The 15,783-nt window shown below is 42.2% G+C and overlaps 1 protein-coding gene across 2 annotated transcripts in view; it reads left to right on the forward strand.

Moving 5' to 3' along the window:
• pcnx2 (pecanex 2) overlaps positions 1-15,783 on the forward strand; it is a 222,972-nt gene that overhangs the window by 52,330 nt on the left and 154,859 nt on the right. For both annotated transcript variants that reach the window (XM_033021735.1, XM_033021734.1), the window contains exon 7: positions 7,175-7,316. In XM_033021735.1, coding sequence (XP_032877626.1) covers positions 7,175-7,316 — 142 coding nt within the window. The remainder of the gene's footprint in view (positions 1-7,174; positions 7,317-15,783) is intronic.

The following is a 15,783-nucleotide window of genomic DNA, read 5'->3' on the forward strand; positions in this document are numbered from 1 at the left end:
GGTTTAAACCGACAGGCAGCATCTATGGAGAGAAGGAATGAGTGATGTTTCAGGTCGAGACCCTTCTTCAAACCGAAAGTCACGGGAAAGGGAAATGAGAGATATAGACGATGATGTAGAGAGAGAGATATGAAACAATGAATGAAAAATATGCAAAAAAATAACAATGATAAAGGAAACAGGCCATTGTTAACTATTTGTTGGGTGAAAACGAGAAGCTGGTGCGATTTGGGTGGGGGAGGGATAGAGAGCGAGAGAGAGAATGGCGGGGTTACTTGTGGTTATAGAAATCAATATACCACTGGGCTGTCAGCTGCCCAAGCAAAATAAGAGATGTTGTTCCTCCAATTTGCGTTTAGCCTCACTCTGACAATGGAGGAGTCCTAGGACAGAAAGGTCAGTGTGGGAATGGGAAGGAGAATTGCTAAACATTTTAACACATTAACCAATTAGTGTTCAGGAAACACGCATTATAGCAGAACTACCAGTAATTGAAACAATGCCACTATTCCCCTCCTTCTTCTTGCGTATGGCGTGCACAGCCTAAAGTTGTAGGACAACTTGTTCTATTTGATCTTATTTGATTGTGCATGCCGGGTTGATTGCATTCGTCGAAACAGGGTGGACCACGTGAAGGTTGCAATCTTCCACCCCACTATTCCCCTGATGGTTCCACTTTGGAATTGTGTAATATAAACTAGGGTCAACCAGAAACTGAATGAATTTCAGAAACTCTCATTCAATTAATTTGTGTGAGATTCAGAGTCAGTTTGAAAGGGTGAAGGAACAGTGATGGCATTCTTCCTAGTTCTGTGATTCATCTTACTCTACTAGTTCTTTGTGATATTATGTTCTTTTAAATTGCAAGGATGTAACATCAGTAGAGAAATAAGAAAAGGATCCTGCCTTTTATCCTCATTTTATCCTGTGATTGCAGCTATGTTCAGTATTAAAATGTTTGCAGTGAGACAGAGGGACAGAGCACATTATCTAGGCTGCCACTCCAGTGCAGTTTTGAAGGATTTCTATACTATTATCAAACTATTGAGTGGTCCTCTCATAAGCTAATGGTGTAGTCCTGATCTCCCAACCTCCCTTGTAGTGGCCCTTGTACATTTTTTTAGTTGAACTTTCTCTGTAGCTATAATACTATGTTCTTCACTTTGTTTCTTTTTTCTTTGCACTACCTGTTGTACTAGTGTATGGCTTGTTTGTACTCGTGTATGATTTGACTGGAAAGCATGCAAAACAAAGTTTCACTGTATCTCATTACACATGACAATAAATCAATACCAATTATTCAATATAGTTTATCTGATCATGCGCACATTTCTGTTTGTGGGATTATGCTGCACACGCCACAATTATTTATGTGACTCAAACATACTTCGTTGGGATTTAAAGCATTTGTGGGAAGTCCTAATGTAAGGCCTTTGTGTTATGATTCAGGAACTATTTCTTCAGGTAGGAAAATTATGTGCTGTTGTTATTATAACAAACATGAGGGAAAACCATGGAATTATGCAGTTACCCTAACATTGGCTGTTGGCAATTTACTGAAATAGTTAAGGAGAGAGTGACTGAACACCTTAGATGGTCTGCATGGATTTCTCAGAATGGCCTAGTCTGCATGGATGTGTAAAATAGTAAGATTAAATGAGAATTTACCAGTTTGAAGTTTGATCTTTATTTTATGTGGAGTTACGTCGAGGGATTACATGAAGAACCCGCCAACACGCATGCGCGACATTTTTCAAAGCAGCGGTGTGAAATCACAGGAAATAGTAAGTGAAATAAACATAGCAAGATAAGAAGAACTAGAATACCAGTTGACCTTTGTAATAGAGGGTGGGCGTGGAGGGCACGTAATCCCTCGACGTAACTCCTCATAAAATAAAGATCAAACTTCAAACTGGTAAGTTCTCGTTTAATCTTACTATTTTACTTCGGAGTCACGTGAGTGACTACGTGAAGATTTTAAAGATCTGTGATTTCATGCCGTGGAACGAGTCCATGCTTCACTCATTGCCGTAGTCATCCAAGGGAGGAAGTATGTTATCGTATTCAGACATGAATCAAAATTCAAACAATAACAATTTATTTTAACAAAGGAAATAATGGTCCCTCTGGCTAAATTATATTACAGAATTTAAAATTGTTTCTGCAAACACCGCAGGTTTGGCGATCGGTTTATTATAAAAGAGTTGGAAGGTCTTCTCTCTAGACCATCCTGCTGTAGACAGGATATGGTCCATAGGCACCTCCATGTCTCTAGCTGCCGATGTTGCTGCAGCCCTGGTGGAATGAGATTTAAAAATGTCAGTATCTACCCCAGCAGCTCCCAAAACCTGTCTAAGCCATCTAGAGATGGTCTGAGCAGATACCCGGCCATGAGGCTGTTTATAGCTGACCCATAGTGCAAATTCGCTCCCTCTTAAGGTTTTTGTAGTCTTAAGGTATGGCAGAAGGTGTGTCATTACACAGTCGGGTGTCAGATGGGTATGCCCGGAATTCCAAATTCAGTCCTGATGTTCCTGGTCTATTTTGTTTGACCAACTCCAAGATCCGGAAGTTTATCTTGTCTGTTGATACCTTCATATTGTCCAGTCTCAGTTTATGTAGGGACTGTACCCTTTGAGCTGAGACCAGTGCCATCAGCATAACTGTTTTTAATGTGAGCTTTTCCAGGGACAGGGATATTGCTGGTGACCAAACCCTTAGCAATGTTAGTATGACACTGACGTCCCAGATCTGGGAGTACCTCGCTCTAGGTGGGTTGGTGTTGTAAATACCCCTCATGAGTTTGGCAACTAGAGGGTGGGATCCCATGGAATGCTGTCCTGGTGCCTGGTACAAGTATGCTGACAGAGCACTCCTAGCGCTATTGATAGCGCTGTAGCTCAGTCCTTAATCAAAATGAAGGCTGGATAGAAATTTCAGGACATTGGTGACTGTAGCTGTATTATACGCTACACCAGTCCTTGAGCAATACAATTCCCATTTTCTAATACTGAAGAGGTACTGCTTCTTTGTTGACTCTCGATAGGCCGCCGTGATCATGTTCATGGTCCTGTCCTTCAGTCCCAGATCCAGCAATGGTCTTTTTAGATTCTGCAAGCCAACAGATTGATCCTGTCATGGCACAGATGACTCTCGCCTGTTACAGGATGGACCAAGAGATCTGGTCGTTTAGTGATGGACATATATGGTTCAGAGACCATGTCGAGGACCACAGGGAACCATGGCTGTGTAGGCCAATCGGGTACTACCAAAATACCTGATGCTGAGTCCATTTGTATTTTGCGTAGGACCCGACTGATGAGGCAGAAGGGGGGAAAAGCATAGAAAAACAATTTTCCCCAATTCAGCGAGAAAGCGTCCATTGCTGCTGCCCCAGGGTCTGGTTCCCAAGCGACATATGTTGGTAACTGGTGATTGAGTCTAGATGCAAAGAGATCGATACCTGGTGTACCATATCGCATAGTAATATCAGCAAATACTTTGTGGTCCAACATCCATTCGGTGTTGTCATTAAATTTTCGTGACCCACTGTATTGAGCTTACCTGGTAGGTAAGTTGCTGATAGCCAAATATGTCTATAGACACACCATTGCCAGATTGTATTGGCCAGATTGTCACATGATATCGATTTTATTCCACCCATATGATTAATATATGCCACCACAGTGGTATTATCAATTTGTAGGCGGGCATGCAGATGGTGCATTGTTGAACAGTAAGCTTTTAGCCCATGAAACGCACCCAACATTTTTAAATAGTTTATACCCAGTGTTTGTAGTAACGATGATTCATGTATGTTCCATCTGCCACCAGTACTGGATATAGTGTTAGTAGCTCCCCAGCCATGAGCGCTGGCATCCGTTTGTAATGTGAATGATGGGTTACTAATAATGATGGGGCTGGAACTATGCCAAATATTTTCCTTCCACCATTGTAACTCCGAAATTGCTTTGGCTGGTAACTGCATAGGTCGATCAAAATGACCTGCAAGTTGTTTTAGCGCATGCACCTTTGCCCTTTGTAGATTTTGATAATGCAAAGGTCCAAACTGAGTAGCTGGAAATGCTCCTACTAGCTTCCCAATTACTCTTGCCACCTGTTGAATGGATGGTTGATTAGTAACAATCAATTTGTTGCAGGCTTCCACCAAGTCTGCTGCTTTATTCTTTGGCAATGTTACAGACATGTGGATAGTTAATTGTGAATCCCAGATAGTCCATAGTTGTGGATGGCATCAACTTAGATTTATCTGGATGGATGATAAACCCCAGTGTTTCAAACAAATGTTTGGTAGCTAAAACTGCTGATTTAGCTAGTTCCAAGGTTTTCCCAACAATCAATATATCAAGATATGCCATAACAATATGTTTTTGTTTCCTAAGTATTGCCAAGGCCGGTTTTAATATCTTGGTAAATAGTCTTGGGGCTGATGTTAATCCATTAGGAAACGCTTTATACTGCCATTGTTGCCCCATCCAGTTAGATTTTAGGTATCGATGATGATCCCTTATGTATGGGTACTGAATAGTATGCATCTTTTAGATCGATGCACGCCATGAAGTATCCCTCTGAAACTAATTGTTTGGCAGTAACAAATTTTTCCATTTTGAAATGAGTATACTTTACAAAAGTATTCAGTTTAGTTAAATCAATAATGATGCGACATCCACCATATTTTTTGTTTTTCGTAAATATATTGGATACAAATTCTAGATAGTCATATGCCGACCTCTCTATTACACCTTTAGCATATAACCTCACCAGTTCTGCATGTCCTTCCAACTTCTCCTGTTGTGAGAGTACAAACTTCCGGTTAGGCACATGTTGAACTGGTGGCATACCTTTTTGGATGAACTCAATTTCGTATCGCTGAATACTTTGTAGTATATATTTATCAGTGGTAATAGACCTCCATGCTTCTCAAAACAAGTGTAACCTTCCCCCTGTTAGTACAGGACCTACACCTTTTATGTTCTGGAAGGAACCAGACCCACCTACCTACATGGTTACCGGTGGTACGTTCACTTCTTCGGCTTCTGCCTCTTCTGCGGACGAGGCGCCGGAGTGCGGGGTTGGCGCATTTTCCATGAGGGACGCTCTGGGCCTTTGCCTAAAAAAGACCTTTGTGGTTGCTGCGCGGCCCTCATGCTTTCACCAGCATCCTGGTGTGGATGCTTGCTGGTGGGTGCATAGGGGTGCTGCCGTCTGGGGTGTGCTCGTTCCTGATGACGCCCTCATGAGCCCGACGGCTTTAGACTCTTCATCGAGTTCTTTTACTTGTTTAGACAAGTTTCCCCCAAACAGCAGTATCTGTGGTTGTGTTGTAGCTGTTTTACACAACCCTGCAAATTTGGGGTTTAGTGCAGGTTTTATTGCGCTCTTCCTTAAGCAATTGATTTCATACTGGGTATTGCAAAGCAATGCCAATGTGTCCTGCTGATTGTCCGTCATCTCAGTACCATCGACAGAATGAACGAATGATGTTATGCCCGATATCAGAAGCTTTAGAATCTTCTGTAGTTTGACCTCCTGGGCTCTTATGCCAGTCCCAATGTACTCCCAGATCGCACTGTTGACTGCAGGTACATTTAATGAAATGCAGTGGTCAGGAGGCATATACTTCTCCATAGTATCGTTAACTACCTGTTCCTGCAGAGGGTGGAAGGATAGGTAGTCCTGGCCACCAGTTTGGTCTACAACGGTTGTCCCGATTGCGGTGATACTGCAAACTTGGTGACCACTCCCAGCAGCTCTTTAAGATCCTGCACCCCCAGCACACTACCGGTATCTTCAGCCATGTCCCCTTCTTCAGGACCAGCCCAGCCCTGGCCCGCAATGCTCCCCTCTGTCGAGGGATATGCATTGGACAGCCCCGGATACGGTGCTGTTATGGGAGTGCGAAGACTCCCATAGTGAGCTTGCTCCATCTCCCGGAGCAAGTCACGTTGGAGCATTTGCTCCATCAACCGCTCCATGCGGGATAGACGGTCACCTCCACTGCTCTCGGGCAGCGTGTCCTCCTGGCCCGACTCATCCGAGTCAACCGGCCGGACCGACTTCTGCTTAGCTTTGCCTCCAACCTGCTGCGCTGGTTCGGGCAGAGACTGTGGTCCAGGTGCCGCTGGTTGCCCCCCACTGCCGGAACTTTCACGGTCCACCGCAGTCACACGGGACGCGACCCTCTTTGTCTTTTTCCCCTTGTCCATTGTTGCTATAACACAAATCACAACAAGGGAAAGAAATACGACCTCAGAATAAGATAAACTTACCTGTAGGTCCCGTTTTTAAACATTGCCGTAGGAGATCACTTCCCCCACCCGTCACTGTGCAATGCGTGAGACGATATGTCGCGCATACGTGCTGGCGGGGTCTTCACGTAGTCACTCACGTGACTCCGAAGTAAAATGTTAATTAAGCAAGATAAAACAGATTTGTTTTTAAAGAGGGGATTGAAGTGGTAAATAGGAAAGGTTTATGTAAGTTAGTTGCATGGACTTCCAGAAAGTATTGTTTAAGGTTTTTCCTAGGAGAATATTAGTTAAAATTCATGGATGTACGTAGTTTATTGGCTTTGATAGAAATTGGGGATAGTCAGAGGGCAGAGAATAGAGCTAGCGCATAAATAGAGAAAGGGACAAGAAATTACTTGACCAGTTACTGTGAAAACAGAAACATGTAACTACAGAAATAAATTAATAGATTAGATGATTGTGAACGGACAAAAGTTTGGCAAGTGGATTTAAGTATCAGTAAAAATTAGGTCATCTACTTTGGATCTGAGCCCACTACCCTGAAGAAGGGTTTCGACCTGAAACGTCACCCATTCCTTCTCTCCAGAGATGCTGCCTGTCGCGCTGAGTTACTCCAGCATTTTGTCTCCCTTCGATTTAAACCAGCATCTGCAGTTCTTTCCTTCACCACAGCAAAAATATCTGCACCTCCTTAGAATTTAAATGATGAAGAGACTACACATACTCTTTTACAATTGTATATGACACCAGTTAGCAAGGTTTGGTGTTACAAAAATTAATTCAAAAATAGAGAGTGTGGTGAAGGTACAAGGCCAAATTTATCTGTATGTTCCATGTGTCCATTCAGCTGTTCTTTATCCCACAGAAATGTTTTCTGACAAATTCCAACGTTTTCTTTGTAGTTGTACTACCACTGGAATCTGGATCAGGAAATGCAAGGTTGCATGGCCACAACAGTCATCAAAGGAGATCAGGGAAACAACAACAGCAGAATGTAAGGAGCAACCCAAGCCACTCTGCAACCTTCTCGTGTTCACCACAGAGGTGAGCTTTTATTATTGCAAAAATAATAATAAAAATAAATTATATGAATGTTTAAATCTATAAAGGTTTAATGTCAGCGCAGTGTGTTTCCAACTTCCTTCACTGTTTGGCTCTGCGCACAGTCTATAGTGGTACTTCTGTGTATAAGCCCACCATCCCTCAAATAACTAGTTCAGGAAACCATTCATCTTTGTAGAAACAAGGAACTGCAGATGTTGGTTTACAAACAAGGACACAATGTGCTGGAGTAACTGCGGGTCAGACACCTTTTCTGGAGAACATAGATAGGTGACATTTTGGGTCGGGACATACTTCATTTGTGCGTCTGGGTGGTGAATGAGATAAGAACAGGTTGGAATTGTTAAGTCTAAAAGAAACTGCAATCTTGCTGATGTAGTGACCAAGGACTCGGATGCAAGGGAATGAATTCACCCTAAAACTCATATGAGGTTCAATTTGCAAAATTCCTTTTCCTGACAAGTTCCCTCACTCGGTGAGATGCAAGACAGGGAATCAAAGAAGTGTGACCCACAAGATTCAGAGCCAGAATCATTGCTTTTAGAGTATCAGTTGTATGCCCCAATTCTGAAACACTTGACCATGGCTGATAATTCATCTTTCAATTGGTAAGCTATTTCAACTTCACTTTTGCAAGTGCTTTCGAATAATTTAAACCTCTTTTCAAAGCAGAAGCCTTTTTCCCTTTTTTACTCCTATGCAATGCTAATTCAACAACAACCTGCCAGCCTCTAAACTGAAAATGAATTGTACACAAGTATCATTGATGCAAAATAGGACTTTCCAAACACACAGCTTCACACAATGTCACATTCAAGGATCTTGCCAGATTGAGGTAGGAAATTCTAATGTATACAATTAAACACAAGTCATTTGCACACTTCACATTTACCCACTCCCTAACAAAGTTGGAAGCTAATTGTCAAAGTGTTATACAGTACATGGAGATTATGATATTTTGTTTATATTCATCCTTGGTGTGTGGATGGTGATGACATTGCTGCTAATTATATCCCATCCTTGCTTGCACTGTAATGGTGGTGATGATGAGTTTCCTTGGACCTGTCTGGTCCTGGTGGTAAAGGTGCTGATGGGTGAAAAATTATTGATTTGACATCATTGATGGTAAAAGATTAGTGAAACGTGCCCCATATGGAGTGGTGTGTGGTTTGGAAGGGAAATTGCTGGTTGGGCTGTACCTCTGTTCTTACAGCTTTGGAAATACTACAAAAAATGCCTTAACACAATGTGGCAACAAAACATGGAAATCTTACACACTGCAGCCATGGCAGCCATGGTGGAGAGAGTGAAAGTATCTCATCCTAAAAATAAGTGTTCCTCTTGCAGAAGTTTAGCATGAGAGTTGCAAAGCAATTCGACACTGGGCTGCTTGGTTGTCAGTACTGGGTGAAGTAGATTAGAATGTGCAAGATGCTGGAATTGAATCAATCAACCTTTATTGTCATCTTGCAAAGCAACAGTTGTACAGTGCAAAATGAGAAGACGTTTCCCAGGGAATATCGGAGCATCGCACATAAAACTTAAACATTTCCCACATCAAGTAAAAACAATAAAAACAATCCAGTCCCTGATAAAACAGTACGAATAGTTAAAAAGTGCAGGTTAAAAACAGCAACATTAAAATACAAGTAAAAAACAGTCATAAAATGTCCAGGCCAGTGCCAGAGTTATTAAATTGTCAGTGCAAAAGCAGCAGAATCAGGTGGAGTGACTGTTTAGCAACCTCACAGCCTGTGGAAAGAAGCTGTTTAGCAGTCTGGTTGTCCGGGCTTTGATGCAACGGTATCTCTTGGCTGATGGCAGATCCAGATGTGTGTGGAGGGGGTGCAGTCTGTCCTTAGCTATTCTCAGTGCTTTTTTCAGGCATTGAATCAATATAGAATGCTGTAGGTTATGGGACTGGAGAAGGATGCTTCCCACAGTGGGATATGAACAAGGTGCAAGTATTAAAAGTCAATTTTATAATAAAGCATTTTTCTTTGGGTCGTTCAAAATTAAAGATAATCTTTTTCCTTTACAACATTCAAAAATGTTGAGATTCTGTTATGTTTAACAGTGTAAATGAGATCACAATTAACATTTCCCTTTAATTGTGTCTTTTATATTTTGCCAGCCCTAATAAAAAGCAATTATGCCAGTTTTATGCTGCTGTAAGAATACATTTCAGCAGTTTATACAAAATCATGATTCAATCCAAAAATAATTTTGGGACTGTCTCCTGACAGATCACTGGTCCTAATGATTTTGCAGTGATGTACCTTTCCAATTAATGATTAGATAAGGCACAGGCAGAATAAATTGAAATTGTGAGAGTACCTTCACCGGACCAATGTCAAGGTGCCAGCTCATCTACTCCTTCTCAAGGTTAATGAAAGATGGGCAATAAAATCTGGTCGAACCAGTGGCACCCTCAAAACTGAAAATGGATAATGGAAAAAAAAATGATGAGGAGATGTGAACACAAAACAAAAGGCATGAATGACAATGCCTGAAAGTGTTGGTGAAATTCCTTACAATACATTGTAATGTTAAACTTACAAATATCTTAATGAACACAGAACATGATTAAACCTGAAACACAAGGAACTGCAGATGGTGGTATCTTGAGTAAAGCACAAAGCGCTGGAGGTAGGCAGCAAGACAGACAACAACAGTGGAGGGAATGGACATAGAAAGCATGGAACATAGAAAAACAGATGCAGGAATAGGCCATTCGGCCCTTCGAGCCATTCAATATGATCATGGCTGATCATCTAAAATCATTACCCAGTTCCTGCTTTTATCCCTTAATTCCATTAGCCCTAAGAGATAAATCTAACTCTCTTGAAAACATCCAGTGAATTGGCCTCCATTGCCGTCTGTGGCAGAAAATTCCACAGATTCACAACTCTGGGTGAAGAAGATTTTCCTCATCTCAGTCCTAAATAGTCTACCCCTTATTCTTAAACTGTGACCCCTGGTTCTGGACACGCCCAACATCGGGAAAATTTTTCCTGCATCTAGCCTGTCCAATCGTTTAAGAATTGTATATGTTTCTATAAGATTCCCTCTCATCCTTCTAAATTCCAGTGAATACAAGCCCAGTCGACCCATTCTTTCATCATATGTCAGTCCCACCATCCCGGGAATTAACCTGGTGAACCTACGCTGCACTTCCTCAATAGCAATAATGTCCTTCCTCAAATTAGGAGACCAAAATTGCACATAATACTCCAAGTAGGGTCTCACCAGGGCCCTGTACAACTGCAACAGGACCTCCTTGCTCCAAAACTCAAATCCTCTCGTAATGAAGACCAACATGCCATTAGCTTTCTTCAATGCCTGCTGTACCTCCATGCTTACTTACAAGTGACGATTCAGGTCCGAAACAGGAATATAAAGACATATTGTACATGCTGTAAATGCTTTGAGGATAGACACAAAATGCTGGAGTAACTCAGCAGGTCAGGTAGCATCTCTGGAGAAAAGGAATAGGTGATGTTTCGTCTGAAGAAGGGTCGTGACCTGAAACATCACCTATAGTTCGTGGGCCAGAGGGGCCAACTGTGCAACCCCCCTATCATCCTACTTCTTGGGTGTTATTTTGTTCATTGACTTCTCTTCTGTCGGAAAAATTATGTACCCAAGAAAAAAACTAATTTGGACTATTTTTTTAACCCTTATTTCAATGTGTCAAAATTGTGTTTTTTCACACTGTCCTCTTTCTCGGGATCTGTGAATTTGGTACTTGCAATTTAGTCTGTTTCTTAGTAAAGATACATAAAAAATCCACTAAATTAAGACCATATCATCTTCAACTCTATGAAAATCACCAAGCTCTGCCAGTGGTTTCACGAATTTGTTACGCTGTTGCATCAGTTTGATTGACTTGACTTTGCCGATTCCTTTGAAGGCACTTGTTGAGTCACAGCCTGAGAACGCATGCAGTACAAGTAATGCTGAGCGGTATTCTGAGGAGGACTGCTTTGCAAAATGGATGACATCTATTAGCCTTTGCCTGTTGCCTCTCCCTGTGTCAAAGAACACTGTGATGTCTTGAATGCTGTTTGCATGGTGAAGCAATATGAAGAAGATATCACTGTCTGGGCTTTTGACTTGTACGTGGTCATATCCTTGCTCTTTGCCATAGTTGCAGTATAGGATGACTCGCGAGTCTGTTTCTTCTCGGTTTGACTTCATGGATTGAATCTCAGACTCCAGTGTCTCTTTCCCATTCTGAGAAGTAAGAAGTGTGGCCTCTCCTTCCTTAATGAAGATCACCTTCCTTCCATGTAGCCTCTTTGCCATGTCATGCTCACTGCACACATCAAGAAGATCAATGAGCTGTTTCTTGTTACCTAGAAACATAGAAACATAGCAAATAGGTGCAGGAGGAGGTCATTCGGTCCTTCGAGCCAGCACCGCCATTCATTGTGATCATGGCTGATCGTCCCCAATCAATAACCCGTGCCTGCCTTCTCCCCATATCCATTGATTCCACTAGCCCCTAGAGCTTTATCTAACTCTCTCTTAAATCCATCCAGTGATTTGGCCTCCAATGCCCACTGTGGCAAGGAATTCCACAAATTCACAACTCTCTGGGTGAAAAAGTTTTTTCTCACCTCAGTCTTAAATGACCTCCCCTTTATTCTAAGACTGTGGCCCCTGGTTCTGGACTCGCCCAACATTGGGAACATTTTATCTGCACAAACTTGTCCAGTTATAATTTTATATGTTTCTATACGATGCAGAGCCAAAAGAGATGGGGGAGATATTGAACAGTTTCTTTTCTTCGGTATTCACCAAGGAGAAGGATATTGAATTATGTGAGGTAAGGGAAACAAGTAGAGTAGCTATGGAAACTATGAGGATCAAAGAAGAGGAAGTACTGACACTTTTGAGAAATATAAAAGTGGATAAGTCTCCAGGTCCGGACAGGATATTCCCTAGGACATTGAGGGAAGTTAGTGTAGAAATAGCAGGGGCTATGGCAGAAATATTTCAAATGTCATTAGAAACGGGAACAGTGCCGGAGGATTGGCGTACTGCGCATGTTGTTCCATTGTTTAAAAAGGGGTCTAAGAGTAAACCTAGCAATTATAGACCTGTTAGTTTGACGTCAGTGGTGGGCAAATTAATGGAAAGAATACTTAGAGATAATATATATAAGCATCTGGATAAACAGGGTCTGATTAGGAACAGTCAACATGGATTTGTGCCTGGAAGGTCATGTTTAACTAATCTTCTTGAATTTTTTGAAGATGTTACTCGGGAAATTGATGAGGGTAAAGCAGTGGATGTTGTGTATATGGACTTCAGTAAGGCCTTTGACAAGGTTCCTCATGGAAGGTTGGTTAAGAAGGTTCAATGGTTGGGTATTAATGGTGGAGTAGCAAGATGGATTCAACAGTGGCTGAATGGGAGATGCCAGAGAGTAATGGTGGATGGTTGTTTGTCAGGTTGGAGGCCAGTGACGAGTGCGGTGCCACAGGGATCTGTGTTGGGTCCACTGTTGTTTGTCATGTACATCAATGATCTGGACGATGGTGTGGTAAATTGGATTAGTAAGTATGCAGATGATACTAAGATAGGTGGGGTTGCGGGTAATGAAGTAGAGTTTCAAAGTCTACAGAGAGATTTATGCCAGTTGGAAGAGTGGGCTGAAAGATGGCAGATGGAGTTTAATGCTGATAAGTGTGAGGTGCTACATCTTGGCAGGACAAATCAAAATAGGACGTACATGGTAAATGGTAGGGAATTGAAGAATGTAGGTGAACAGAGGGATCTGGGAATAACTGTGCACAGTTCCATGAAAGTGGAATCTCATGTAGATAGGGTGGTAAAGAAAGCTTTTGGTGTGCTGGCCTTTATAAATCAGAGCATTGAGTATAGAAGTTGGGATGTAATGTTAAAATTGTACAAGGCATTGGTGAGGCCAATTCTTGAGTATGGTGTACAATTTTGGTCGCCTAATTATAGGAAGGATGTCAACAAAATAGAGAGAGTACAGAGGAGATTTACTAGAATGTTGCCTGGGTTTCAGCAACTAAGTTACAGAGAAAGGTTGAACAAGTTAGGGCTTTATTCTTTGGAGCGCAGAAGGTTAAGGGGGGACTTGATAGAGGTTTTTAAAATGATGAGAGGGATAGACAGAGTTGACGTGGAAAAGCTTTTCCCACTGAGAGTAGGGAAGATTCAAACAAGGGGACATGACTTGAGAATTAAGGGACTGAAGTTTAGGGGTGACATGAGGGGGAACTTCTTTACTCAGAGAGTGGTAGCTGTGTGGAATGAGCTTCCAGTGAAGGTGGTGGAGGCAGGTTCGTTTTTATCATTTAAAAATAAATTGGATAGTTATATGGATGGGAAAGGAATGGAGGGTTATGGTCTCCACCCAGCTTTGTGTCATCCACAAACTTACTAGTGTTGCTCCTAATTCCCTCTTCCAAATCATTAATATATATGGTAAACAGTTGCGGCCCCAACACCGAGCCTTGCGGCACTCCATTCGCCACTGCCTGCCATTCTGAAAAGGACCCGTTCACTCCTACTCTTTGCTTCCTGTATGTCAACCAATTTTCTATCCACGTGAACACCCTACCCCCAATGTTCTCATCATTGGTCAAGATCCGCTTCCAATCTCTTGGTTTTTTGGTCTTTCCTCCTTTGATTATTCTCTTCTCCGCACACCCACGCCGTGTCCATTCACTTGGCTTCACTGAATGCAGCATTGCCATCTTCAACTATCAATGTCTTGTTCCTGGCAGGAGGTTGTGAGTTGTCTACATCTTTCAATAGGTCATGTGGGCCCTTGGATTTATCAGTCTTTGCAAAGGGTAGGGTACAGGGGTCAGAGAGTACTTCATAATATCCCGTAGATTGAGTTGACTGCCAGAAATTTGTGCTTTGACCATCAGTTGAAAAGCAATATCACCTTGTTGCTTGTACTCTATAACCTTTCGTTCAGATGTTTTCGGCTTCACTCTTTTCTTTGTTTCTGCCATGGTTTTGAGCTTCAGATTCTTGATGGGTTCGGAGAATGGTGTATTTTTCTCAAGTCGCTCTCTGATGAACTTCTCTTTCTGTTCTTTCCCTGTGGCAAGCACCTTTATGACATCTTACTCAACTTCAGCTGGGACACGTACACCAGAAGAGAGTACATACAACCCAGTCTTGTCATCTACGTCGAAAGGATTCAGGAAGCTCTTTACAGCATCAATGGCTTTCTTTACACATGCCTCACTTTTCCTTATCTCAGTTGGTTGTTGATCTCTATGTTTGCTTCCGTGATTGGTACCAGAAGTCATGTCTGCGAGGCTGAGAGTTGCAGAGTGAAAAATGTGCCCTTTCTGTTGAAGTTCAAACCCATCTCTGATAAGCACTGTGATTCTCCAAGATGCCAGAGAGCCCAATGCCACTACCACCACCTCGAGATTTACCATGCTTCATGATCGTCTCCTCAATCGTTTTGTCAACAGCACATTGGTTTCCTGGTATGAATGACCTAGCGACACTAATGGCACCTCTTTCGAGGAAAGCCAGAGCACCGGGATGTGATTCTTCTATGTTTGCCAAGAACACAGCAAGGTAGGTCAGATAGTGGGAGTAATTGTGACCACCAAATGTGAAGAAGAGATCGGGCATAAGAAACAGACAGTGCAAGTACAACAGAAAATATTTCTCTTTCACAGACCTAATCAATGAGAGAGCAATCCACACAGAATCCATGTACGACAACTAAAATTGTGCTGTCTTCCCGAGAGATCTTTTTCGAACATCAGCCTTGAAGCTCTCATACAACTCCATCAGTGTGTTGAGATCTGCATTGGCCATGACTTCAGCAAGTGTCTGCTTTGTTGGCGATCGGATTAGCTCTTAAAATATGCCCTTTGATTCCTCTGGTACACCGGACAGCACTGCATCTTTTCCAGCCATAGACAAGAATTCATCAAGAAGGAGCCTCTCCAAGCACTCCACCATCGTCTCGTGGCAATGCTGACTTCTGTCGTGGTTCTTTCCTGTCATAACACCTTTCATAGAACAGTAGACATGAGTCCGGATTCCATGAGGACATCCTGAAGACCGGATCCTTCCATTTTCTTTCCAAGCATTTTGAAGTCTGCACAATTTACATGAAATGTGCCAATCAACACAATGTGTTTCTTGAACTTTGCAGGATGACTCCACACGAGAGGATAGGCCTTCATGCAGACCCCCAAGTCGAATGTTGTAATGACATATTCTTGGCCAACCTCATGACTTGCTTCTTCAGAAGCTCGTAAACACCCTTGAACTGTACTAAATTCCATGATGGGATGATTGATCACTGGATAAGTTGTCAATTGTGGTCACATTTGAAGGTACCTCACCTGTTGCTGAGACAAATCCAGCCCAAGCTGGAAGCTCCTCTTGACCTTTCTCACTACTTGCTTTCCGGGAAAGCATCCAT

The sequence above is a fragment of the Amblyraja radiata genome, chromosome 5, assembly GCF_010909765.2.
Source record: "Amblyraja radiata isolate CabotCenter1 chromosome 5, sAmbRad1.1.pri, whole genome shotgun sequence".
Classification (NCBI taxonomy): Eukaryota; Metazoa; Chordata; class Chondrichthyes; order Rajiformes; family Rajidae; genus Amblyraja; species Amblyraja radiata.